Here is a 24,930-nt window from a genome sequence, read left to right on the forward strand (position 1 = left end):
CTACTGAAGCCTGGGCGCCTAAAGCCTGTGCTCGGCAACAAGAGAAGCCACCGAAATAAGCCTACACGCCCACTATGAAGTATAGCCTCCACTCCCTGCCACTAGAGAAAGCCCGCGCAGCAACGAAGACCCAGCACAGACGCCCAGATACACCATAACCACAGCGGTGGTATAAACTTGGTGACAATAGGCAAGGAAGAAGCCTGGGAAGTTCAAGGAGCAAGGGACAGGGGGGACAGTAGCATTTTGAAAGGGATGCCTCGCGCAGATGAAGCCAGAGTCTGGCGGTTGAGAGAACAGGAAGGAGGCACGTTATTAACCAAAGAGTACAGCAGTAGCTTTATTAATCAACACAGTGTTTTACCATGTGCTAGAAGTGAAGGATACATAAATGTAAGACACATAGTTCTGAGCTTAACAATCTAGTTGGGGAGAGGAAAACCATACGTGAGTAGCAAAACTTCCCAATGTGTGTGTGTGTGTTAGTTGTTCAGTCATCTCCAACTCTTTGCGATCCCATGGACTGTAGCCCGCTAGGCTCCTCCAGGCAAGAATACTGGAGTGGGTTGCCATTTCCTTCTCTGGGGGAATCTTCCAGACCCAGGGATTGAATCCAGGTCTCCTGCATTGCAGGCAGATCCTTTACCATCTGAGCTACAAAAACTCCCCAGAACCTGCTGTTAAAGTGCATGGCACTGATAAGTGTAATAACTGAATGTGGGGGAAGGACAGTATCCACTTAAGAGGGGGCAGGGCAACTGAGGCAGTAAAGCTAATGTCATTCTCCGGATACCAGAGGCAGGAAGTCAAGATAGATATGTGTACCTGGTCAAGACATTCTCAATGGATCTATCTCTACCTTTCCTTAGGGCTTTGTCCCCACTTAAATCATTTTGATGCCCTGCTCTCTTTTAGCTTTGTCTGCTGAGGCCAAGTCAGGTCCATCTTTTTCCTGTGGTTTGCCTTTCTTCCCAATGCTCTCAGACGTGGACTCTTGCAAGTTATTCTTATCTATAGTACCACATAGTGGGAAGTGGGCAACAGTCTTATCTTCAAATGTTCTCAGAGAAACTACACAAAACAGGATTTTAAGTAATGTATCTTTATTATATTAAAATTAAATCAAAAGGAAATCTTTCATGTAAAACACTGGGGAAGATCACTTAAAATATTTATCTTCAGGGCCAAACCTATGTTTGGAGGTAGAATAGTCACATAGCTTCTATCAGCAACAGGAGAGCTCCAAGGGGTCACCGCAGGGAGACAGGCAAGCCATAGGCTACAGGCGCAGCCCCAATAAGGTACTTGAGTCGGGGAGCCTGGCGGGCCTGGCTGACATAGTACAGAAGGGGGGCTCCTGAACCTGCTCTAAGCCAGCCCTGCAACAGAGCCTCTGTGTAGCGGTCAATGTCACGGTCAGTCACATCCCAGAGGTTACCTAGGAATAGGGGGCTGAGAAAAGAGAAGGAAAAAATACAAAGTAAGGGCTCAAAAACAGAACCTAGGACAGCATGATTAGTGGTGGTGAATGAGTTGAGAGGGATTAAACCAATGAGAAAGTCCCTTGGCCCATAGTTCCAGGAGGAGGATAGACGATGACGAAGGAGTAAAGGCCCAGGCATGCCAGGGAGCTAGGATGGGAGGAAAATGGGGCACAAAAGAGCAAGGATTTAGGGTTCAGACTTGGGAAAGCACTTGGGGTGGGGACCTTGAACAGACTTTGCCCCTCAAGACTCACCAGCCAGCCATGATATACTTGAGCACGATGCCAGCCCCCTCCAGGTTTCCATGCACAGCCAGGGCTGCGCTGCTGCAGCCAAACAGCAGGGCCACTGCCCGGCAGCTCAGCCGCAGGACAGCCTGCCCGTCCAGGAAGCGGGCGCCGGCACCATGCCCTGCATAGCTGAGGCAGAAGGAGGTAAGATGAAACTGATCTCACAGGGCCAGGTCTCTGCACTGCCTCCAGAATTGTCCAGAGTCAGCGAGGGGCTCCAAAGCCCCAGAGCAGATCATGATGATACCCACCCTCTGGGACTGTCCCTCTTCCCACCTCCCTGCCCTGAGCACTCACATGTACAAGTCACGCTCTGTCAGGGCCGTTTGCACCTGTTCCGGGCTCGGCACCTCCCCAACCACCCCTTTCCAGCCAGCTTCACTGCAGGGAAAAAGCAGTGAGAAGGGACTTAGCTGGAGGTGCAGTGGTTAAGACTGCACTCCCAGTGCAGGGGGCAGGGGATCGATCCCTTGACGGGGAGCTAAGATCCCGCACGCTGTGTGGTGCAGCCAGAGTAAGATGGGTCATGTGGCAAAAAGGGCAGAAGAGACACTAGGAAGAAGGTGGGCTGCAACATTTGATTCTAGAGAAAAGGACATTTATCCCTGAGTTGTGTCTACCCTTCCCCACCACCCTTCTTACTCTTCTCCCCCTGACCTGCTAAAATGGGCTCGGAATTGCTCCTCTGTGCTTGACAGGTTATTGTGAGGGTTCAGGACGTAGAAGGTACTACGAGGATCCACTCCTTGGCTCAGCACTGATGAGGTCCTGGACTGATGGAGAGACACCGGTGTTCAGCATCCCAGTTTGGTCGGAGCACCCAAGCTCCGACCAACCCCAAGTCCCTTTCCATTCTTAAGACCACCTTCCTCTCTTGCCACGTCTCTCTGCTTCTTCTTGTCCAATTACCCATCACCCCCACCTTCCATTCCCTGAACCCCACACCTCTTTGATGATGGAGTAGCTGAGTAGAAATCGGAAGGAGGGCAGCCGAGTGACAGACAGGGCCCGGAGGCTGGGCATGCTCTCCCACGGCAGCTTCTGTAGGTCCTGGGCAAAAAGCACTCAGACGTTACTGTCCTGAGCCAGGGGTATGCAGGAGGCAGAAGGGGCATGGTTGTGAGGAGGTGCCCACTGCCCACCAGATGCGACCCATGTGGCCCCTGGCTCTTTACCTTGTCCAGCACTAACACGAGATGCCTACTACTTGTTGCCGTCTGACCTTGGAGACGCCCTACTGCCTCACTCAGGAGCTCTTGGGCTCGGGTTGGCCGGGCTGGGCACAGCCCATAAGCCAGGGCCTGCACGTCCTGCGGGGTGAGGGTACTGGCACCGCTGAGCATGATCTGCAGGGGACCAGTGGTCAGTGAGTACAAGAGCTCCCCTCTCCACCCGCAGTGGCAGGTGGGAAAGAGGTAAGGCTAGCTTCATCCTCTTCCCTGAAATCTCAACTCACTCTCAGCAGAGTGGGGTCGGGATATTTCCAGCCACATTCCTGTAGTGACTCTTGTAGATGGGAGGCCTCCTGGACAAGGCTGGGGTCCTCACTGGATGGCAGCAACAGCCCCCGCCAGCAGCCCAGCACGTACTTCTCTAGGGAAGTGGTGAGAACCTGGATGCAGAATAGAACCATCAGTGAGAGAGGAAGCCAAGTTTCTTTCCCCACAGGCACCATTTTGAAGACAAAGAAATGGGTCTTCCAATGAGTGGATGTGTCTTATTTACCTTATGACCAACATAAGCGGCAAGAGAGAAACATTTTTCATTTGCTGAGACTCTAAGGGAGTATTGATAAGATTTGTAATAAATCACTATATTCGGATAAATACAAACAGGTGGGCAAAAGCTAAGCCAGGAAATGCAATGAAAATTAAGGCTGGGAGCCTGATGTGCTGCTGTGCTTAGTTGCTCAGATGTGTCCAACTCTTTGAGACCCCATGGGCTGCAGCCCGCCAGGCTCCTCTGTCCATGGGGATTCTCTAGGCAAGAATACTGGGGTGGGTTGCCATGCACTCCTCTGGGGAATCTTCGCAAACCAGGGATTGAACCCAGATCTCCTGCATCGCAGGCAGATCCTTTACCGTCTTATCCACCACCACGGAAGGCCAAGAATACTGGAGTGGGTAGCCTATCCCCTCTCCAGGGGGTCTTCCCAACCCAGGAATCGAACCGGGGACTCCTGCATTGCAGGCAGATTCTTTACCAGCTGAGCTACCTGGGGAGCCCTGGGAGGCTGATATTTGGCCTTAAATTCTTATTTTGTACTTATCTTTAAACATTTCATTGCCATAACCCCTTCAAGTCTCAGGCTCTTATTTGGTTGTTTTTTTTTTTTTTTTTTGCCGCACCACATGTATGTGAAATCTTAGTTCCCAGACTAGGGATTGAACCAGTACCCCTTGGAGGGAAGTATGGAACTTTAACTGCCAGGGAAGTCCCCTTGTGCGCTTGTTGAAAGTGCTTCCCAAGTAACACAATTTTTATCTAGGCCTACACTTCCAGAAACAACAGTTAGAACTGGACATGGAACAATGGACTGGTTCAAAATTGGGAAAGGAGTACGACAAGGCTGTATACTGTCACTCTACTTATTTAACTTATATGCAGAGTACATCATGCGAAATGCCAGGCTGGATAAATCACAAGCTGGGATCAAGATTGCTGGGAGAAATATGAACAACCTGAGAAATGCAGATGATACCACTCTAATGGCAGAAATGGAAGAGGAACTAAAGAATCTCTTGATGAGGGTGAAAGAAGAAAGTAAAAAAGCTGGCCTCAAACTCTTTAACATGAAAAAAACTAAGATCATGGCATCCAGTCTCATCATTTCATGGCAAACAGAAGGGGAAAAAGTGGAACCAGTGATAGATTCTCTTCTTGGGCTCCAAAATCACTGTAGACGGTGACCACAGCAATGAAATTAAAAGACGCTTGCTCCTTGGAAGGAAAGCTATGACAAACCTAGACTGCGTATGAAAAAGCATAGATATCACTTTGCTGACAAAGGTCCATACAGTCAAAGCTAAGCTTTTTCTAGTAGTCATGTATGGATCGGAGAAGGCAATAGCAACCCACTCCAGTACTCTTGCCTGGAAAATCCCATGGACGGAGGAGCCTGGTCGGCTGCAGTCCATGGGGTCGCGAAGAGTCAGACACGACTGAGCGACTGACTTCACTTTCACTTTTCACTTTCATGCATTGGAGAAGGAAATGGCAACCCACTCCAGTGTTCTTGCTTGGAGAATCCCAGGGATGGTGGAGCCTGGTGGGCTGCCGTCTATGGGGTCGCACAGAGTTGGACACAACTGAAGTGACGCAGCAGCAGCAGCATGTATGGATGTGAGAGTTGGACCATAAAGAAGGCTGAGTGAGAAGAATTGATGCTTTTGAATTGTGGTTCTGGAGAAGAGTCTTGAGAGTCCTTTGGACTGCAAGGAGATCAAACCAGTCAATCCTAAAGGAAATCAACCCTGAATATTCATTGGAAGGACTGATACTGAAGTTGAAGCTCCAATACTTTGACCACCTGATGTGAAGAGCCAACTCATTGGAAAAGACCCTGATGCTGGGAAAGACTGAAGACAAAAGGAGAAGCAGGTGGCACAGAATGAGATGGTTAGATAGCATCACTGACTCAATGAACATGAATCTGAGCAAACTCCAGGAGAGAGCAAAGGACAGAAGAGCCTGGCGTGCCATAGTCCATGGGGTCGCAAAGAGTCTGACACAACTGAAAAACAGCAACACCTCCAGAAAAGACTCAAGGTAGTTCAGCACAGACCTAGGACGGACCCCTGAGAGACGAGATATTCTAGGGCAGGCCCAACCCCATCCTACACTGGGAACACACACCTCCATCCTACGATCCAGTTCTAGCCGACCCGTCCACCATTCTCGCTTGTCAGTACAGCTGCTGTTCTCTTTCTGTTCCTTCTGGATGGCGTCAAACTCTTTCAAGGCCGAACTCACAGAAAGCTTTGGGAGATGGGGTTGTATAAGTTCTGCTTGTCCATGTGACCACCATCTCTCCATCCCCCAGCCACAGATAGACCAGAAGCCTGCCCGAGCCCAACTCTGCTCCCTGACCCCAGGAAACCTACCTTGCTCTGGGAAGTGGGGATCTGTACAGTGACTGGGGGTTTGTCTTTTTCCAGCCGAGTCAGCAGGAGGGTGTTGCCCACGGTCCCAGGCTGGAGGGTGGCCAGGGCCAACACACACACGGTCACCCCTGGCACACAGGACATGTCCCGAGTTATTTCAGCTGTTACATGGAATTCCTTTCACTGTCTTCTGCACTCAGTCCCTGTCCATCACTCAAGACAACTCCTAGAAGTCTTCCCTGATCACTGGAGTTCAAAGTGCTCTCCCTTGCTCTAACAAGTCCCTGTAGATAGACCATGTTTTGTGTTTCCTTGTGTCCCTACAGAGACTAACAAAATTGCTTCCTCCAATCTGCCCCCTTCCCCACTTCCCACTCACAGTGAGGCACTCAAATCATCAGTGAACATGTTTCATGTTAGCATAGGAAAACTCCAGACACCTGAACTTAGTTCTAAAGAAAGAAAGACACTGAATTTGCAGGTAACTCAAACTTGAGATGTAAAAAAAAAAAAATAAGACTTCTATGATTTAAGGTTATGTCTATTTGGTGAGAGTAATAAAATGACTAATCAGTGGCAAAGTATGACATGCCCTTCTACTATAAGGATCATAAATCTGTGTGTGAACTAACTAATGCCTGAAGATCCTTCACCCAACTCTTTCCTAAGAAGAAGATGCATAAAAGAACAGCAGAGCCAATGATGCCTGCCACCATACCACTGGGAATCAGAGCAAGACGCTCCCGGAAGCTGTCCTTCTCAGGCTGGGGGAAGTGGCCAGATCCCAAAGGCCTGAAGGAAAAGAGACGCTGGATTCGTGCCAGAGGGATGTCTCCAGGCTTTTCCTGGAGGTGCAGCCCCTGCAACTGGTCTGCTATGTCCAGCGATCCTCGGCACTTCTGGGCCTTGCTGTAGGCGACACAAGTGAAGGTGAGTTCTCCCTCCTTCAAAGTCTGGAGCCTCCCCTCTAGTCTGTTCCAGCACAAGCCTGAGGGATGGGGGGCACTCACCTGAGCTGCCTGTGGAGGTGAGTGAGCAGCTGGTGGCGACAGGTGATGGAGACAGACTCAGTGACAAGGCAGGCGGTGGCATAGGGATCCCGGTGGCCCAGGCACAAGGCCAGGAGGCGGCAGAGGTGGGCGTAGAGCCCACTAGGAGGGCAGTGACTGATGCCACGGAAAGCACCACTCAGTGAGCCACAGATGGAATCCAGGGTAGAGAGACCTAGACGAAGGACAAGACATAGATGAATCCCTGACTGACTGAGAAAATCTTTCCAAGAACCAGTGCCCATCTCCCCTCCCATGTGGAAAACAGCAGCTACCATTTCTGAAGGGCAGTGTGCCAAGTGTGGTGCTGTGCAATTTACTCGCAGCCACTCTCTCCACCCTCCCCCAATTCCATTTGACAGTTAAGTAAATTGAAGCTGAGAGAGGCGGAGTGACTAGCATTCAGCTAGTAAAGAGCGTGCTGGGATTCAGACCCAGGTTCAGGGTTACTGGATCCAGAACCAAGGACAGAATGGAAAGGTACTGGGATCAAGTGATCAGATCTTGGTGGTCAATATACTTACCGATGGCTATGGGGACTGAAGGGAGTCTGTGCTGGGGACCCAGATCCATGTCTCTCTCCTTGTCTGGGCCAGGGACGGGCAGCTTCTCTTTGCTGGCATCCCGTCTCAAAACCTCACATTCTCCTACAGCTGAATCAGGCCCTGGAGCTGGTGTCTTCCCACCTAGGCAGACAACACAACTTTTCTATAGAGTTCCCTCTTCCTACCATCCCCTTGCTCTCCCTTCTAGGGTCCAGTCCCAGAGCCAGCAAAAGAACTTTCTTTCTGTTCCATCTTTGGCCCCCGTTATTGCTTGTGTTTTGTCCCCAGGGAAATCCTCAAAAAAAATGGACCTCTGCCTCCCACCCTTGCCCTCACACCTGAGGCTGAGTCTTCCCCATCAGAGCCCCTGAGGATCTCAAAGCTCATTTCCATCTGGTTGTCAGTCGGTTCCTCCTCAGGGATGGTCCTCATCATCTCGGGGCCCAGCTCCTCACAATGTCTTGATGCCACCTTCTTGACCCTCCGGCTTTTGCCACTGAGGCCGGGGGCACTGCCTGACGCGGCCACTGAGTTAGTCTTCACACTCGGGCCCTTCCTGGCCCGGCCCCGGCCCCGGGAAGCAGTGCCCTGTCTCTTGGACCCCACTGCAAGCTGTGCCTCAACTGAGACAGGGTCTTCCAAGTCACTGTCGTCACTGAAGTTCACCTAGAATGGTGAGAAAGGGAAAAGGGCCAGGGGGCCTTCAGTGACAAGACATGGTCTGCCAGGAGGTGGCGCTGTGGAAGCACCATCACCCAGGCCCTTGACAAAGATTTAAGAATTAACCTCCTGCATAATTGGCCAAACTCAATCAGGAGCAGTAACCCCGGTGCGGAAGGAGGGCGAGGGAGAAGGAACAGAAGATCCAGAGGAAAGATGAAAAGGGAAAGGAACAGACTAGAACTAAGAAAAGTCCCTTCTGTCTGAAACAAATGAGGTCTTGAACTAGGTCTTGTTATGGAAGATATAAGGGCTCCTGTGATAAGTAACAGGAGAGCTACAGTTCCCACCCGGCCCTGGGAAGCTATTCCATAGAAATACCTGCCCTGCAGAACTCTTCTCCAGGACCACCCTAACCCAACACCAGTACCACCTAGCTACAGTCCCACCTCACCTTGAGGCGTGTCTGGACCCTCCGTTGTACCCTGGGGGCCATGGGAACCTCAGGCTTGGTCTTTGTAACGAAGACTTCCTCAAACACAGTGAAGGGTACTCCAGGGCCGGCCTGCCTGACCCGGCCTGGGGGCTTAGGTGTACAGGGTGGTCCTCCACCTTCCAGACCTTTCAGAGAGGTATGTGAGAGGGGCAGGGTAGCAGAGCCCACTTGCTGGCATCCTCGTCTGGACTGTCCTGACTGTTTTTGGTTCCGAGGCTTAGAGGGTTCTGAGTCTGCGGGCTTCTTTATTGATGGTGGCTGCCAGCCCCAGGAGCTTGCAAAAAGTTGGGCAGTGCAGCAGCTGAGGCTGGTCAGCTTTGCAAGGGCCCGGACCAAGAGTAGGCTGGCTCGCCAGGGCTCCAAGTGGGGTATCCGTGCCACCACAAACTTTAACCCTGACTCCAGGACCTTTCCCAGGCTCTTGTTTGATGGCTGGCTCAGCCCCTCCAGTGCCAGCTGTGTATATGCCTGAGCCAAGATCTCATCGAAGAGGCCTGGGACAGCGGAGGGGGGCGCTGTGTGATTCAGAGAAGCCTGCAGAGCTTGGGTGAGGCGACCACCGGCTGCAGGGCAACCCTTCAGCACCACCTGCAGGAGATCCAGCCCCTGGGCCTCATGGCCCATGGCCAGCCTCACCCCCGCCGTGACCAATGCCCAGCGTAGACAGACTACCGAGAGGACAGGGCTGGCACAGAGCGAGCAGTCACAGGTGGGCAAGTGGGTCAGGAAGCTGGGGCTGGGCTGGGGCTTGGTTTTCAGGATCGGGGAGGAGTTAGCAGAAGGTGCTACAGGGCCAGGCTCCTTGGCCACGGTGGCCACCAGCTCCAGGGCAGGGCCTTTTAGAATGAGCTCTTCTTCCAGTAGCTCTGGAGGATGGGGCACCCAGGCCTGCTGCTTCCCCTTCTGCAGGTGGACCTTCTTCACAGAGTCCGGGTGCTGCACTAGTCCAAGAAACTCTGAGCAGAGAGTGGAACAAACATTACAAAACTAGGAGAAATGACACCAGTATGTCCTGAGCTACCCCAGCGGCTGATTCCCTCATCTGCATTATTTTAATACTTACTAATGGCTCATATATATTACTGTACTAACACTAGATATTGGCATAGCTTACTGTTTTTTAAAGTATTTACTTATTTGTTCGTCTGTGCCAGGTCTCAGTTGCGGCAGGATCTTATGTGCAGCATGTGGCATCCTTTAGCTGTGGTGTGTAAACTCTTAGCTGTGGCAGGTAGGCTCTAGTTCCCCTGACCAGGGATGGAATCTGGGCCCCTTGCATTGGGAGAGTGGAGTCTTAGCCACTGGACCACCAGGGAAGACCCATAGCTTACTGGTTTTTGATGAAATCCTAACAGTTTCTTCCCTTCTGACAATGGATCAGCACAACCTACAGTGCCCCCATATCTGCAGCTCAGAAGGCTGCATGGTTCAGGCTGCCAGGCCGGCACCCAGAAGCCCAAGTCTTAATCCTGGCTCCTGTCCCTGACTAGCCCCATGATCCTGGCCCAAAACATTGAATTTCTCAACTTTTCTGAATTTATAAATGGAAAAACTCGACATTCCCATTTGACTTCCCAGGGTTTTGTATGGGTCCAGTGAAATACTACTGGTAAAAGTAGTTGATAAGGAAAAAAAAGCACCACAAATACAATATTTTATTATTAGCCCTAAGCCCTTCTGAGGATGCTACACTTGTGCTGCCCAATATAGTAACCACACACGTGGCTGTTGAACATGGGAAGTGTGGTGAGTACCCAAGGCACTGAATATTCAATTTTATTTAAATTAAAATATATTGGCGCTGCAACTAAGAAGCAGGTAGGGTTAGTCCTGGACAGGCCATCTGAAGGAGGGAGGACACCAATGGTCTGACCGAAGTGAAGGGAGCTTTGCCCTGGGACCAGAAGTCAGTCCATGATTTAGAAGGGAACCAAATCTTGACATGTAAAGCTGTGTTACAGTGCATGCATCACTCTCACCACCACCCATGGGCGTGGGGGCCTGGCTGCTCACCTGTGCAAGACTCCAGCAAGAACAGAACTTGATACAGGTCCGAATGACAGAGGTCCATGTCGTTGCGTGCCAGCTCCAGCTCCCCCTTCAGCACCAGGAAGAGGGCACACCTGGTTGGGAGAGGTGATGACAGACCCATCGGCGGAATTCCTTGTTTCCCTGGAGGGTCTCTTTCTGCCCTATCCCAGGCGGAGCCATCATAGTCTTTTCCAGCCTCCAGAAAGCCTTTACTTCCTAAAGCTGACTTTAGGCACTCCCTGGGGAAACCCTCTGTCTCTCAACCCAGCCCATCCCGGAGCCTAAGGACAGGATTTCCCAAATCGAATTCCTCACTGAAAAGATCCTCTCTGGGCAAAGAGATTTAGGGAATCACTGTATGCTGGACCTACCTTCTGCAGATTTATGTGTATTAGCATACTGGAGGATATGATAAGTCCTATAGGAAACCCCATGGACAGAAGAGCCTGGGGGGCTACAGTCCACAGGGTCGCAAAAGAGTCAGACACGACTTAGCAACTCAACGACAATCACAATAGGAAATAAAAACATCTAATCTTGATTAACTCAGCATTTCCCACTTATTTGCCATGGAATGCATTCTTCCACCAACCCCTCCAAACATAACATGTTAAAATCTGGACCAGTTTGGGAACCCATGGTCAAGGGCATAGGCACTCAGGTTTGGGAATCACCAGGCTCTTGGGCCCTGTACTCACTGGCGTGGTATCTGCAGCTTTGTCGTAAGTTTCAGGGCCTCCAAGCAAAAGGCTTTGGCTTCGCTCACACTACCAAGGCGGCCCAGGCGGGAGACCAGCTTCTCCGAGCAGCTCAGTACCTCAGAAAGAACCTGCCATTTTTGTACCAGATTTTCACCTGCACCAAAGGAGACAAGATCATCATCACGTGGAACCAGGATCCACAGCCTGAATCCTCTGGAGACAAAACCACCAGCCCTACCAACTAGTCTGCTCATTCCCACAGTGGCTCTCCTCTTCGGGCTTACCACAGTCCAGAAATGGCGTCTCCACAGCTGTTTTCTGAATTGAGAGCACATCGCTGCCCATGAGCAGGAGGATGATGCTCCGGAGAAGCTTATGGGAGTCGATGAGCGCTATCTCAGGTGTCTGCCAGCCTGGGCAAGCGTGAGGGGAAGGTGGGAGGGACAAGAAGGGAGATGATGTGGCCAGAGCTTCCACCACCTTCAAATACTAAGACAGCAAATGCAAAGCAGGCTCTCACCCTCTCCTTCCGTGCTTAAGGCAGTCAAAAATAATCAGTCACAGAACTCCTCCCCACTAAGACCAGAATCTCAGAATCCTTGTCAGTTCAGGGCAGTCACTGAGCAATCGATTAGTCACCAAGTGAACTGAAACTCATTGGCTATCCCAAGCCTACTCTGGGCAGCTTCTAGGCAGGCTCGTCCATGCAGTTGGACAGCAGAGGGGACAGTGGACAAATCACACACACCCAGCAAGGAGGCCCACCCACCCGCTTCTTTCACCTTGGGCACACAGCTGTTCCCACAGCGGGGCCAACAGGCTGTCTGATGAGAGGCTCAGGTAGACTGCCACCAGCTGTAGGGCCTGGACACGCAGCAAGTACCAGGCCTTGGATGCCCTCTGCAGGGCAGGGTCCTGAAGCACAGACAGCAGCAGAGCAGCGCCCTCGGCCACCTGGGGATAGAGGGTAGGGTGGCAGAGGAGAGCAGTGAGTGAGGTCGGATCAGCAATTCAGAGCTTGGGATGCCCCTAGAGATCATGTGGCCCAACCCCCTGCTTCTCAGATGTTAAAAGCTGGAGAGAAAACCAGAGTCACAAAGGGGACAAGATACCCAGTCACACAGCTCGTGTGTGAGAAATCCCAGCCTTTTGGATCCCTCAGCTGGATCCCAGTTGAGGGTGTCAGTGTCATCCCAATTTCTAGTCACCGGACGGACTTTGCCCCTTGTCCCCGAGAGAGCTAGAAAGGGATGAAAATGGTGGAATGGCTCCTAGAGAAGCACTGGTGAATGATCCTTGGGAGAGGGTAAGGTGAGGAGATGGCTCTGCCTCTCAGGGCCAGGAATGTTCTCCCCAGCTCCAGAGAAACCTCAGGAGCCAGACAGATATCTGGAGAATCCTAAAATCCTTCCAAACCCCAGGACCTTCGGGGATCAAGAAAGTGAGAAGCACCTTCTGGCAAGCACAGTAGAGTCGACTTCGCAGGAGGTCACAGGTCAGGGAGAGGAGCAGGTATGCGTCTGTTGTGCGATCCAGAAGCTTCAGACTTGACTCTGCCTCTTCCAGGTGCACCTGAGGAAGCAATCAGGGCTTCTGTGAGCATGCTGGTGACGAGGCAGCCAGACTGTTCAAATTAAAGTGGATTAAAGCCTTCGCAAGCAAAATGTTGAATACATCCAGTTAAATACTAAATTATCTCAAATATTATAATCCATGGACAGAGAAGCCTGGTGAGCTACAGTCTACGGGGTTGCAAAAAGTCAGACACGACTGAGCAACTAACACACACATACGCAGGAATTATTCTCTTACTAAAATGCTCATTTAGTACCTTTCAGTTAACCACTAAGCTAGAGAGAGAAAGCTGGATAAGCAGTAAGCAGGCCCTTCCATCCAACAAGGCGGGGGTGGGGGGTAGGGGCAGGGCATACCTATCTCATCATGATACAATGCCATCAGGGGTGTGGGGACACAGGAAGAGTGGCTGATTTTGCCCATGAGGAAGAGGACATATAAAATGCTTTACGAAGGAGGAGACCATTTAGCTAGGCCTTGAAAAGAAAGTACATGTTTGCTGAACAAAAAAAAAGAAAAAAAATGGGAGAAAAGCAACCATACCCCAATTAAAAAAAAAATGGGGGTGAGGGTACATTTAGGGTGGAGGGATTAACATAGGCAAAGGCAGCAAGGCCCATACAAGGAATATAGTGGTACAGATGGGGTTCATGGTAGGGAGCGGCCAGAAAAAGAGTGAACCAGTTTACAGAAGGCATGCAATTCAGAGTAAAGGATCTGGACCATATCCCTCAGGTAATGGAAAAGTCCACAAAATCCTTTAAGCAGGAAAGAGGTAGTAAGATCAGATCTGTGCCTGAAACCATCATGCTAGAACATGGAGTGGAAAAGGGAGGAACTGGAAACCAGGAGACAGGTTAGGACACACTGTAACAGCCCTCAGTGAACAAGCTAGGGCACCAGAAACCATTGGGAAATACAAGATTAGTAAACGGCCTACTGCTGTTCTATCTTACTGGACTATGTAAGACAGTGAACAATTGGGAGATGGAGGGAGATGCCTCCTCTTGCACAGCCGCCTCCCAGCTACCCTTTACGATCCTTCAGCCAAACGTGGTGCAGAAGGCAGAGAAGCTGCCCCTTGAGTGTCCCATCTTCTCCAAGAAGCCAGTCCCTGAAGCCAGGTCCGCAAGCTGGGGTGGCTGGCACTCGTACCTGGGCGTAGCTGGGACAGCCGAGGGTCAGGAGGAGCTGGGTGACTTGGCAGGAAGAGCCGGCTGCCTTCGCATGGTCCTTCAGTCTCTGTGAGATGATCTGGACGAGCAGGAGGACCTCCAGAGCCTGCAGGGGCTGGTAGGCCAGGAGCAATGCGTTTACCCAGCTGGTACTCAAGCCTTCATTTCCACCCCCTCCTCTCCGGCCCTGTGGTCTAATCTGAGGGCCTGGCTGGAATGAGGCCACCCAGACAGAGTAACCACTGGCCATCCCTAAAGAGCCAGAGAGAAGGGCAGCCGGGGGTGTGTGCAAGCCATCCTGCCCCCTCCCTTCTATTGTAAAGCCTGCATGCCAGCCATCATCAATAGCCAGGATTTACTGAACACTTACTATGTGCCAGCCACCGTACCAGCTCACTTTATCTTCATGACAATTCTAATCCTAATTTTACAGATGAGGAAACTGAAACTTATGTAGGGTTAAGCTGCTTGTCTAAGCCCACATAACAGGTATGTGGTAGAGGTAAGATTCAAATCTAGGGCTCAGGCAGCCTCCCCAGGCTCCTCCTGCTAGGAATGTGGCCTAACACCCATTGTACAAAGATCCTTTTCATTTTTTCGTAGGTTCCTAGTGTGGGGTCCAGAGAAGAACTTCAGGAAGTCCTTGACACCTCCCAGCATTGCATGTAAAAATGTAAAATTGTGTCTACAGGTGTTTGTGTATTTTTTCCTGAGTATACACTTTTCAGATCTTCTGATAATTAGGACTTCCCTGATGGTCCAGTGGCTAAGATTCTGTGCTCCCAATGCAGGGAGCCCGTGTTCGATCCCTGGTCAGGGAACTATATCCACATACCACAACTAAGAGTTTACATGCCGCACCTAAAGACTTGGGCATCCAAATAAATAAATAAAAATAAATATTAAAAGGCTGAGTTAATATTATTATTACCCTCATTTTATCTTTTTTTTTTTTTTGGCTGCACCGTGTTACATGTAGGATGTTAGTTCCATGATCAGAGATCCAACCCACATTCCCCTGCAATGGAAGAGTGGAATCTTAGCCACTGGACCACCAGGGAAGTCCTGTTACTCTGCTTTTAGAAATAAGGAAACGAGGGCTTGGAAGGTTAAGCAACTTGCCTAAGGCCTTGGGTTTAGACTTGGGGAGGTTGGTGACAGAGTGCACACTGGGTGACATGACTTCTCAGCTGCATCACAGGCCAAAGAAGGTGAAGGAGCTGAGTCTCTGGTCTGTGTCAACACACTGTCCCGTTACCTTTGCCACCAGCTGATAGAGGGCCGCTAGGATCTGCAGGGAGGTTGCTGTTTGCTGGAGACACCGTATAGCGGGGACCTGCCCCTTAGCAAGCACCTCCTTCCACAGGGCCAGGGCTTGGTCCAGGCATTTGGACTGTGCTGTAAATCAGAAGAAAGGGAGCAGCCATTCTCTCAGGGTGAGCCATCTGGGGAAATGTGGTCATCTTTCCCATAACAGCCTCTGCCTTGTGCCCACCTCCCACTCACAGGGAGCCTCTCCCACAGTTGGGGGACCCGTCCTGTTCTTAGTAAGGAGGCCATCGAGGATGCCGCATCCAACCTCACTAAGTTCACGGCCCTCACCAGCATCCGCAGCCAGGTTGAAGGCAATGTTACTGTATAGGAAGCGATCTTCCTGGAGTTTATCTTCATAGTTCAGGTCATTGACTTCAAACTCCTCCAGGTTACAAGGGGCCTGGGCTCTCCGATCCCGCTCAATACTCTGGATGGGGCGATCAGGGTGAAAAGCAGGGTTGGTACTAGCTTACTGGGCTTCCCGGGTGGCTCAGTGGTAAAGAATCCACCTGTGACTCAGGAGAGGGGGGTTAATCCCTGGGTTGGGAAGATTCCCCTGGAGAAGGAACCAGCAATTCCCAGTATTGTTGCCTGGGAAATCTCATGGACAGAAGAGCCTGGTGTGCTACAGTCCATGGGGTCACAAAGAGTCGGACACGACTTAGTGACTGAACAACATCTAGCTTGCTGGGGTTCAGGGAAAATAATCCCTGTACCCAGTTCTGTTCAGCCCAGAGCAACTGCGCTCACCTCCTGCATTTTGGCCTCCAGGGTACAGATGTAGAGCCACAGCAGGGCCTGGGCTTTATCATCCAAAAGCTGATCCTTGTCCTGGGCCTCAGGCTTCACAGATTCCAGAAGCTGCAGAGCTTCCCGGATGGCATCGAGGGCAGTGCTGTCAAGAGAAGATGCACTTAAGCCGGGCTTAACCATGAGATCTGGCCGCAGTGTCCTGGGAAGGGCCTTCTGCAGCAAGCTGCCCTCACCCTTCAAGAGTGCCCATGACCACAAACTACAGGGGGCGCTCAGGGACGTGGATAGGGAAACAGACTCCGAAAAGGGTAAGAGGACCCAGGGCCAGAAGCAGGAGTGGCCTCCCCTGCCCTTCCTCCTCACCAGTCAGTCTGCTGGGCAAAGTTGTGATAGCAGAGCACCTGAGCCAGTTCCACCAGGTGGGTGGCTCGGGCCCAGGCCCCGGCTGGCGTCTCCTCGGGGCTCAGCTCCAGCAGGTCACAGATGACGTTGAACCGTTCCTGCCCTGTGTTGGCCCGCACTGCCTTGTAGGCCTGCAGCTCCTCCCTAAGCAAGCGGGTCAGGGTCTCCAGGTCCCAGCCACTCAGGCTGTCTCGCAGCGTCCTGAGAGAGGGCAGGCTCAGCACCCAGGAGACTTGGCCCCACACCAAGGAGTCCCCACCTTGGTTTGCTGAGCTCAGTTTCCAGAGGTGAAAGCAAGAACACCGCCTGTCACTGCTGTCTCCCCAGAACCCAGCCCCGTGCCTGCACATACTCGGCACTCAATCAATCACAGTGAATGGAGAGAACAGTGCCTTTCTCAGACATGAGAATGAACGTGACCTTGAGTGCCAAAAGCAGTTGTGGCCAGGAGACTGGGTCGTCCCCTTCCCCACCAACTCACTTCAGCTGTAGCTCCTTGTCTCCAGCTCTGGCAGCATCCATCTTGACCCGAACCCAGAAGGTGACTGGCTCAGTCATGTGTTCGGGGCCATAGGGCTGCAGGGCTGCCAGCCACAAAGTCACCATCTTGCAGCCCTGGGCCTGTTTACCCTGTTTCTTTAAACTCTCTATGTGTAGCCGGAAGCACCTGTGCAACTGACCAGAGGAAGAAAACAGACCAAACTGAAGAGGGGTGCAAGGAGTACATACCACGGGAGAGTATGTGTGTGCACGCCCACGGTTCTCCTGTCCCCAGACTCGCCCCACAGCAGGAGACGCCTAAGAACTAAATATCCTGGGTGCTCTCAACTTGAGGCTTCGACCCATCCCACCCACATATCCATTGCCCACTCCCCTGAAAACCTGCTTCTCCTCCTGACTCTCCCCCTCCTCTCAGCAAATCACCACCTTCTCCTGAGTTGGAAAGGCGAGACCATCCTGGCCTCTTCCTTCCCCCTCTCTCACAGCCAGTCACTCTCCGGTTAGTCCTTGACCTCTTGCACCCACCCACTTCTGTCCATCCCCCAGGAAGCTGCCTCAGTTCAGATGCTTGCCCTTTCCTGCCTGATCTGCTGGAGTCACCTGGGTTCCCAGTGTTGTCCCTGCTCTCCAATCATTCACTACAGTGATGCTGAGAAACCCAAGATGCCACATCTTGGGTTGTGGCCTTGAAAAACCCAAGGCCTCCACATCAATCCTTGAGAGGCTCATCAGATGAAACCCAAGGCCCTCTATGACCCATCTCGCCTGCCAAACCAGCCAGCCCATCATTTCATGGGTAGCTTTATGATAGTGGTTCTCACTCTGGTTGCCCAAAAGAACCCCTTAAGGAACTTAAAAAAAAAAAAAAAATCCAGATGCCTAGGCTCCAGTGCCAGAGAGTCTAAGGCAATTAGCTTGGGACAGGCTTCAGAATTTTTTCAGTTCACCCGATTCTAACATCTAGCCAGGATGAAAAGCACTGGCTTGGGACAAGGCTAGATATAAAAAGTGAGTCAATCAAAAAAAGTAAATAACAGTACAGGTGAGGTCTGGGAAACACTGCCCAGGTACCGGTGCCAACACGCAGCTCCTGACTCTCTACTCTAAGGTCCTGACCAGGCCCTTGCATGCCACTCGAGTCCCCTCCTCCCTCTCAACATCACCTCCCTCCTACCCGCCTACCTTCTCAGGAGGCACCTCAGGATAGGTGCCCAGCTTCGCTGAGCCCAGGTGCTGACAGAGGGGCTCGGAGATGGCACAGGCTTCGGCATAGAGCTTGTGACTGTAGAAGCTGTAGGCCAGGTTACTGGTGTAACAGGCTGCGGGGGAAAGAGAGGACAGAGGACCGCAGGAATGGCCCCATGCCCTCTGCTGTTGGAGGGGCAGTAGAGAGATGCTTAACCTGTGTGATCAGCTCAGCAGCCCCTAGATTAGACAGCAACGCCCATTGCTAGGGAGTGAGAATGGGGCTGTTCTCCCCTTCCGAGTTTCAAGTCAGCCTGAGCCCTCCATTCTGGAAGGCAACCTCACATCATCCAGCCCCTCTGTACCTTTTTTTAAAGAAATATTTATTTATTTGGCTGTGTCAGGTCTTAGTTGCCAGCTGTGGGATCTTCATTGCATCATGTGGGATCTCTAGTTGCGGTGCACAGACTCTCTAGTTGTGGTGTGAGGGCTCACTAGTTGCAGTGCACAGATCTAGTTGCTCTGGGATCCTAGTTCTCTGGCCAGGGATTGAACCCAGATCACCAGCATCGCGAGGCGAATTCTTTACCCTGGACCACTGGGGAAGTCCCACCTCTGCCCTTGTTTTACGAGCCAAGTCCTCATTCCCATACAGGGCCCATCCCTCCTCACACACTGATCTGTCTTCATCTTGCTCCAAAGGTCAGCATTTTTGGGGAAACACTCTGGCCTGTCCCTCACCTCCCTCTTCTTCCCTCAGTCCACTGAAGCCTCACTAGCCTCCCTGCTAGTCCTTGAACACACACCACCTCTCTCCTGCCATAGGGCCCTGGCACTGGCTGCTTTCACTGCCAGGGATGTACTTTCCCAGGTGCCTACTTGGCCAACTCCCTCCCACACTCCAGATTGTTCTCATGTCATCCTCTTCATGAGGCCAACCCTGCTGCTGCTGCTGCTAAGTCGCTTCAGTTGTGTCCAACTCTGTGCGACCCCATAGACGGCAGCCCACCACGCTCCGCCGTCCCTGGGATTCTCCAGGCAAGAATACTGGAGTGGGTTGCCATTTCCTTCTCCAGTGCATGAAAGGGAAAAGTGAAAGTGAAGTCGCTCAGTCGTGTCCGACTCTTCGCGACCCCATGGACTGTAGCCCACCAGGCTCCTCCGTCCATGGAATTTTCCAGGCAAGAGCACTGGAGTGGGGTGCCATTGCCTTCTCCTGACCACCTATTTATATGGTAACTTGCCCTCTCATCTACCCTGAACTCCTAATTCCCTTTCTTCTCCTGTTCCACTTTTCCTTTCTCTTCATATTTCTGATCATTTTCTAACAAGTTGTACTTCAGTTATCCTACTGTTTATGATCTTTCTCCCCCACCCACAATGTGGCTCCATGACAGCAGAGCTCTTTGTTTTGTTTACTGACATACCTAAGAACTTGAAACAGTGCTTAGCAGCACATAGTAGGTACTCAATAAATAGTCACTGAATGAATACACTCTTCCTAAATTCTAGTTTAGGCAGCTTCCTGGCTATCGACATAGATGGCTGGAAGAAAATAAAGTAGATCATCAATACTCTGTGGGAAGAATTTTCATACTGTTAATTTTTGTGACTCCTTATTTTTTTTACTTCTGTGGCTAGGTTCAACTTGAAAATATGAATATGAAAAATTTCCAAAACCTTCTAGTGACTGAACTCTTTAGGTTTATATAATTTAAACTAAAGGGCCATGCTTTTTGTAAATTAAGGGGGAAATTTATTATGAAATACAAAAAACAGACAAAACTAACCGATGCTGTTAGGATACTAGTTACTGTTGGGGTGTGTGGACCAGAAGGAGGAACAGAAGGGTCTTCAGGGGGTTTAAGTCATACTCTTTGAGTTGACCTAAATGCTGGTTACAAAGCATGTTCCCTTTGAAGAAGTTCATCAGACTGTTTGCTTATGAATTTAGTATTTTTCCCTATGTTTATTTCAATTAAAAAGGGTGGGGAGGAAAAAAAAAGGTGGGGAGATATATATGCCTGCTGGCTAATATATACATATTACATAGTATATATATATATATATATAGTACATATACATAGTATATCTCTAGCAGGATGCATAAGAAATTGACCATATTAACTGCATCTGCAAAGTGGGATTTGGGTTACTAGGATTAGGAGGAGCAGAGGGACTTTTCACTGTCTGCCCTTTTGTGCAATTCAAATTCTGAATCATGTGAATGTTTTGCCTAGTTTTAAAAAATTTAAGTTATGACCATTCTACATGGGCTTCCCTAGTGGCTCAGTTGGTAAAGAATCTACATGCAATGAAGGAGACCCGGGTTCAATCCCCAGGTCGGGAAGATCCCCTGGAGAAGGAAATGGCAACCCACTCCAGTACTCTTGCCTGGAGAATTCCATGGACAGAGGAGCAGGACAGGCTGCAGTCCGTGGAATTGCAAAGAGTCGGACATGACTGTGAGACTAACTTTCACTTTCACATTGTTCATGTAACACATGCCAAGTCAGATTTCAAAGTCAATGAGAAAAAAAATTCATATCTGCTCTGGTAAATTAGTCTCATCACTTCTCTACTGATATTAAATACAGAGTAATGGATACTTATAAACATCTTTTTCACTGCCTCCAAAAACCACAGGGAATCCCAAAGAGGTCAGAACTATCTAGCAAGTGCTACTTGCCTGCCTAACAAGTGATGACTCTCCTAAGAACCCTGCATCTGACACCCATGGTACTAACCAGTCATCCCCAGGTAGTCAGTCAGCTCTCGGCCAGACAGGCCCTGTAAGGCCTCCAGCATCCAGATAACAGTAGATCTGCAACTGTCCACTAGCTGGGCCAGGTCAGCCAAATTAGCTTCCTGAAGGGACAAGAAAGGTGAGAGGAGACAGGAGACATAAGAGGTCCAAGGTGATGTCCACCCCACTCCATGCCCAAAGCAACTTCAAAGCTCTACCAAGGACAGTCAAGCAACCCCAGATCCTAGGACCTGTCCAGGTTTTTTGATTCCAGATGGTACCTGACAGCCTTGGGCAAAGTCATAAACCACCGCAGTGTAGAGGTGAAGTCCCTGAAAGTGTATCTGAACCAAAGCCTGCAGCTGCTTGGAGGAGTCCCCACAGACCTAAGGAAGGAAGGGAAAGGTTGGTTTGAGCGGCAGGGAGCTCCAAGCTGAAGCCTGGCCCAGAGCTCTGGAGAGCTGACACAGCCTGGGGAGTAGGAAGGACATCAGAATGGACCTCTGCCAGCATATACTAGGCTGCTTGCTGGCTGGCCAGGCACGGTCCAAAGAGCAGCTTACCAAGGCAGAACCCAGGGTCTCTAGATCTTACCAAAGAACCTAGCCCGATAGAGAGGCCACAGAACCACATTCCCACCCGACCTCTAGGTCCTGAACTCACATCATCCTGCAGCTGCTGGATGAGGGAACAGTAGCTGCCAAGAAAAGCAAAGAGGCTCAGAATGGCATCAAGTCCATAGCGCCTCTTGGTGCCTCGCTCCAGGACTGAGAGGAAGAACTGGCAGCTGTCACACAATGCCCGCAGTGGGGGTGATGGCGCCTCCAAGCTGTTTTTCAGGACAGCTGATGCCTTGATCAGAAGCTTGGCCACTGCCTGGGGTCCTCCTTCCCCACCCAGCAACAGTTCAACTGCCAGCTGGCACAGCTGGAGGCTGGGAGCCAGACTGGTGTTCCTTAGGTAATCGTGGGCCTTCTCCACTGTACTTGTGGCTCTGGTGTGGTGGTGGTTCCAGCAGAGGCGACGACAGTGTTCCAGGGTGAGCTCCAAGAGACAGAGGGCCCTCTGGGGGGAAAGAGGACCAGGAGAGGCTCCTTCACCCACCAAAGCTGTGATCACATGCCTGGAGAGCAGGTCATCTAGGAAATCAGCATCTGCTTCATTCAGACCATGCCCACTGGCTTCAAATAGCTGATGGGCAGCTACCACTCGACAGGCTGTTGGAGAAGCAAAGTGAGGAATCTCACAAGGGATACTTTCATCCTCCAAGAGTACTAGAAAGCTCAAGGCCTTTAGCCGAGCTGAGAACGCAGCTCGCCGCTCCATCAGGCCTTCTGCCCCCTTCCAAAGCAGAGAAAAGCTGCCTCGAGCCACAGCCTCATAGTCCTGAGGAGCAGCTTGGCAAGGACATTGCACCAAGCAGGCATGGAGGGGCTGAGCGAGTCGGAGAGTGGCTTCTGGGTCTCCCTGTGCAGCAACGTTCCGCAAAAAGATGAAGAGAATTCGTTCCAGGTAGAGGGGTGGGCGCTGGGGTGTAGACATCAAGTAACCATCGCAAGCCAGCTCTGCCAGCTCCAGCAGGCTTCCCAGGTGCCTAGGGCAAGCCAGCTGGACAGTCAGCTGCTGGTTGCAAGCCCTCAGGATGGCATCACAAGCTTGTCTCCTCTCGGAATCAGACCAGCAGCTGGGAAGCTTGGTCAGGAACTCCTAGGAGGAGAGGAAGATGTGAATGAGGCTAACGAAGAAGAAAGAGATGGGGAAAGGAAATAGAAACAGGACTGCCCAAGAGAGGATCTCCTACTCATCTGTCTCTTCAAATAAGTTAAAAAACAAAACAGCTCAGCTTGGTTAGCCAGGTGTGTCGACAGTCGAACAGCGCGCCCACCTTCAAGTCAGGCAGCAGCTCTTCAGTCTCCTTTGGACTGCTTAGCAGGGTCCCAAAGTTGACTCCTTTGAAGCTCCTCATGGTGCCTGAGGGCTGGGGGAAAGGAGACGGATTAGGGAAGGCAGAGAAGATCTGTAAATGAGCTAAATGAAGGGCGGGAGAAGGGCTTAAAGGTGCGGAAGATGGAGGGCAAAGAAAGTCATCAGAAATCCTGTTGGAAAAAAATCCCATGCCAGGACGCCGGGCTCCCATTATAAACCGACGCTTCTGCTATGCCTTCCTCCTAGCCTATCCCCGGCCTCATTACTCATCCCACCAACCAACGCCCCACAACAGAGGCCTCCATCGAGCTCTCCGGCGCCCACCAGGATGCTCCGAGGACTCCCGACTTTCCTTAGTGGAGCCGCCTGGCCTATCCCTCAAGTCAGCGCTGGGGCTCCATTCACCTCGGCGCATACACCCGTTCACGAGTACCTCCAGGCCTTACCGTCCTACAGATCATTCTTCTTTCCAGGGCCAGGACTTACCCACCAGACTGAGTACTCCGCAAGGATCCAAAATGTAACCTTCCCTTCCGCGCCAGCCCCTCCTTTCAAATATCCCCAGCGACCAATCAGCGAGAGTTGCGTAACGCCGGCGGGTCGCGAGGCGTTCTGGGAGTTGTAGTTTACCCGCCGCGCTGCGTCGTCACGTGATGCCTGCGGACGGGATCCCGCTGCTCTGGACGTTACGACCTCTTGGGGGCGCGGATTTCCCCACCTTTTCCAGTTGGGGCTGACCTCCTCAGTTTCCTGCCGCTTATCTGCAGTCGTGAAGGCCAGCCCCCTGCCTTTGTCACCTCCCCTTTATCGTCAGAGCTCGGAAAGAGTTTAAATTTCCAGAGAAGAGAAGTAGACTAGACAACAAAAAGAACTTACTTGGAAACTCTCGATTTGGGTTACTAGCAAAAAAAGGGCGTAGCCTTTCAAGGAATTCTTTAAAACTGTAGTTTTCCGAGGGGCACTGACGGAAGCGAGTTCCAGCTCTCTCTGCCGTCCAGCCTTGCTTCCATCAGTGGGATTTTCTTAATGGGGGTGGAGGGTAGATGGGTAGGATAGGGGCTATGAGTGAAGAACCAGGAAAATTCATTCAGTGGAATATTTCACAGTTTTGAATGGCTTGTATTCGGTGAGTACAAACTACGTCCCCAAACATGCACATTCACTTGACTGCTTCTCTTCCCTTCCTCCTCTAAAGAATTCAGTTCAGAACTCTGTGTTCCAGTTTACTCTATTGGATAACTAATCCTTCTCTGTTACTGGTTTTCTTCATCACCGTTAACCGCTTTTAAGAGCTGAGAATCTAGCCGGGAGGACTATTTAAACAAACCAACAAAACAAAAGAATGACTCGAGAATCTCAGCGTTGACATGGTAATATTACTGCAGGGGTTCAATGTGTGTTGCAGAAGTTACCTATCTCTCATAGAGTGAGGGAACCAGCAGAGATGAGAGGTCCATAAATAATTAGTGATACATCAGTTCTCTCAATATTTATTTCTTTTGTTTACACCTTAACAGTGCCCTGACAATGTTCTAGAATTTTTTCCCTCTTCAAGGGAAGAAAACATCCTTTTTTATGCATCTTCTACTTCTAACATGAAGAAGGAAGTTCTTTAGAGATCAAAAAGTGTTGACCAATGTCAACTTGAGTCACATAATTCAAACACTCAACAAAATCCCTGATGTTTATAAAGAGACAGTAATGGGATGGTGGAAAGAGTTTTCAAGTCGAGCCTGGACAGAGGAGCCAGGTTCTAGTCCCAGCTCAATTTATTATTAATCTGTGAAATGGGGTAGTAACATCAAGCCTCACTCTCTCTCAGGGGTTTTGCCAGCCTCCAACAGAAAAGCCTTGAAATGCTTCCCAAAGGCCCAACAAGGCTTAGCAGCCATTAAAAGCATGTTTTATATATATATTGACATATAAAGATGTCATAGATATATGAATGATTGTTACAGTCTTCTTGTGGATTTCAATTTTTTATCTTTAAATAT

General features: G+C 50.7%; 1 protein-coding gene across 3 annotated transcripts; it reads right to left on the reverse strand.

The window, feature by feature from the left end:
- Positions 1-1,086: 1,086 nt before the first annotated feature.
- ESPL1 (extra spindle pole bodies like 1, separase) lies at positions 1,087-23,587 on the reverse strand. 3 transcript variants are annotated; one of them, XM_081595999.1, is made up of 31 exons: positions 23,423-23,587; positions 22,896-22,988; positions 21,674-22,717; positions 21,292-21,396; positions 21,012-21,132; positions 18,262-18,398; positions 17,060-17,253; positions 16,540-16,779; positions 16,174-16,318; positions 15,712-15,850; positions 15,368-15,507; positions 14,090-14,224; positions 12,812-12,931; positions 12,142-12,313; positions 11,644-11,772; positions 11,357-11,513; positions 10,641-10,750; positions 8,586-9,583; positions 7,810-8,137; positions 7,451-7,612; positions 6,888-7,101; positions 6,596-6,786; positions 5,878-6,005; positions 5,630-5,752; positions 3,231-3,386; positions 2,950-3,120; positions 2,720-2,824; positions 2,432-2,547; positions 2,072-2,155; positions 1,739-1,903; positions 1,087-1,452 (listed from the first exon to the last, which is right to left on the reverse strand). In XM_081595999.1, exons 2-31 carry the CDS (start codon positions 22,974-22,976, stop codon positions 1,251-1,253), a joined length of 6,312 nt encoding a protein of 2,103 aa, XP_081452125.1. In that variant the 5' UTR covers positions 22,977-22,988; positions 23,423-23,587; the 3' UTR covers positions 1,087-1,250. The 3 variants fall into 3 exon arrangements, with proteins under 3 accessions (XP_081452125.1, XP_081452124.1, XP_081452126.1); XM_081595998.1 differs by having other exon boundaries at positions 23,383-23,468; XM_081596000.1 differs by lacking the exon at positions 23,423-23,587 and adding an exon at positions 23,261-23,361.
- Positions 23,588-24,930: the final 1,343 nt, after the last annotated feature.

This window comes from Giraffa tippelskirchi, chromosome 4 (genome assembly GCF_054371585.1).
Source record: "Giraffa tippelskirchi isolate mGirTip1 chromosome 4, T2T-mGirTip1v1.2.pri, whole genome shotgun sequence".
Lineage (NCBI taxonomy): Eukaryota > Metazoa > Chordata > Mammalia > Artiodactyla > Giraffidae > Giraffa > Giraffa tippelskirchi.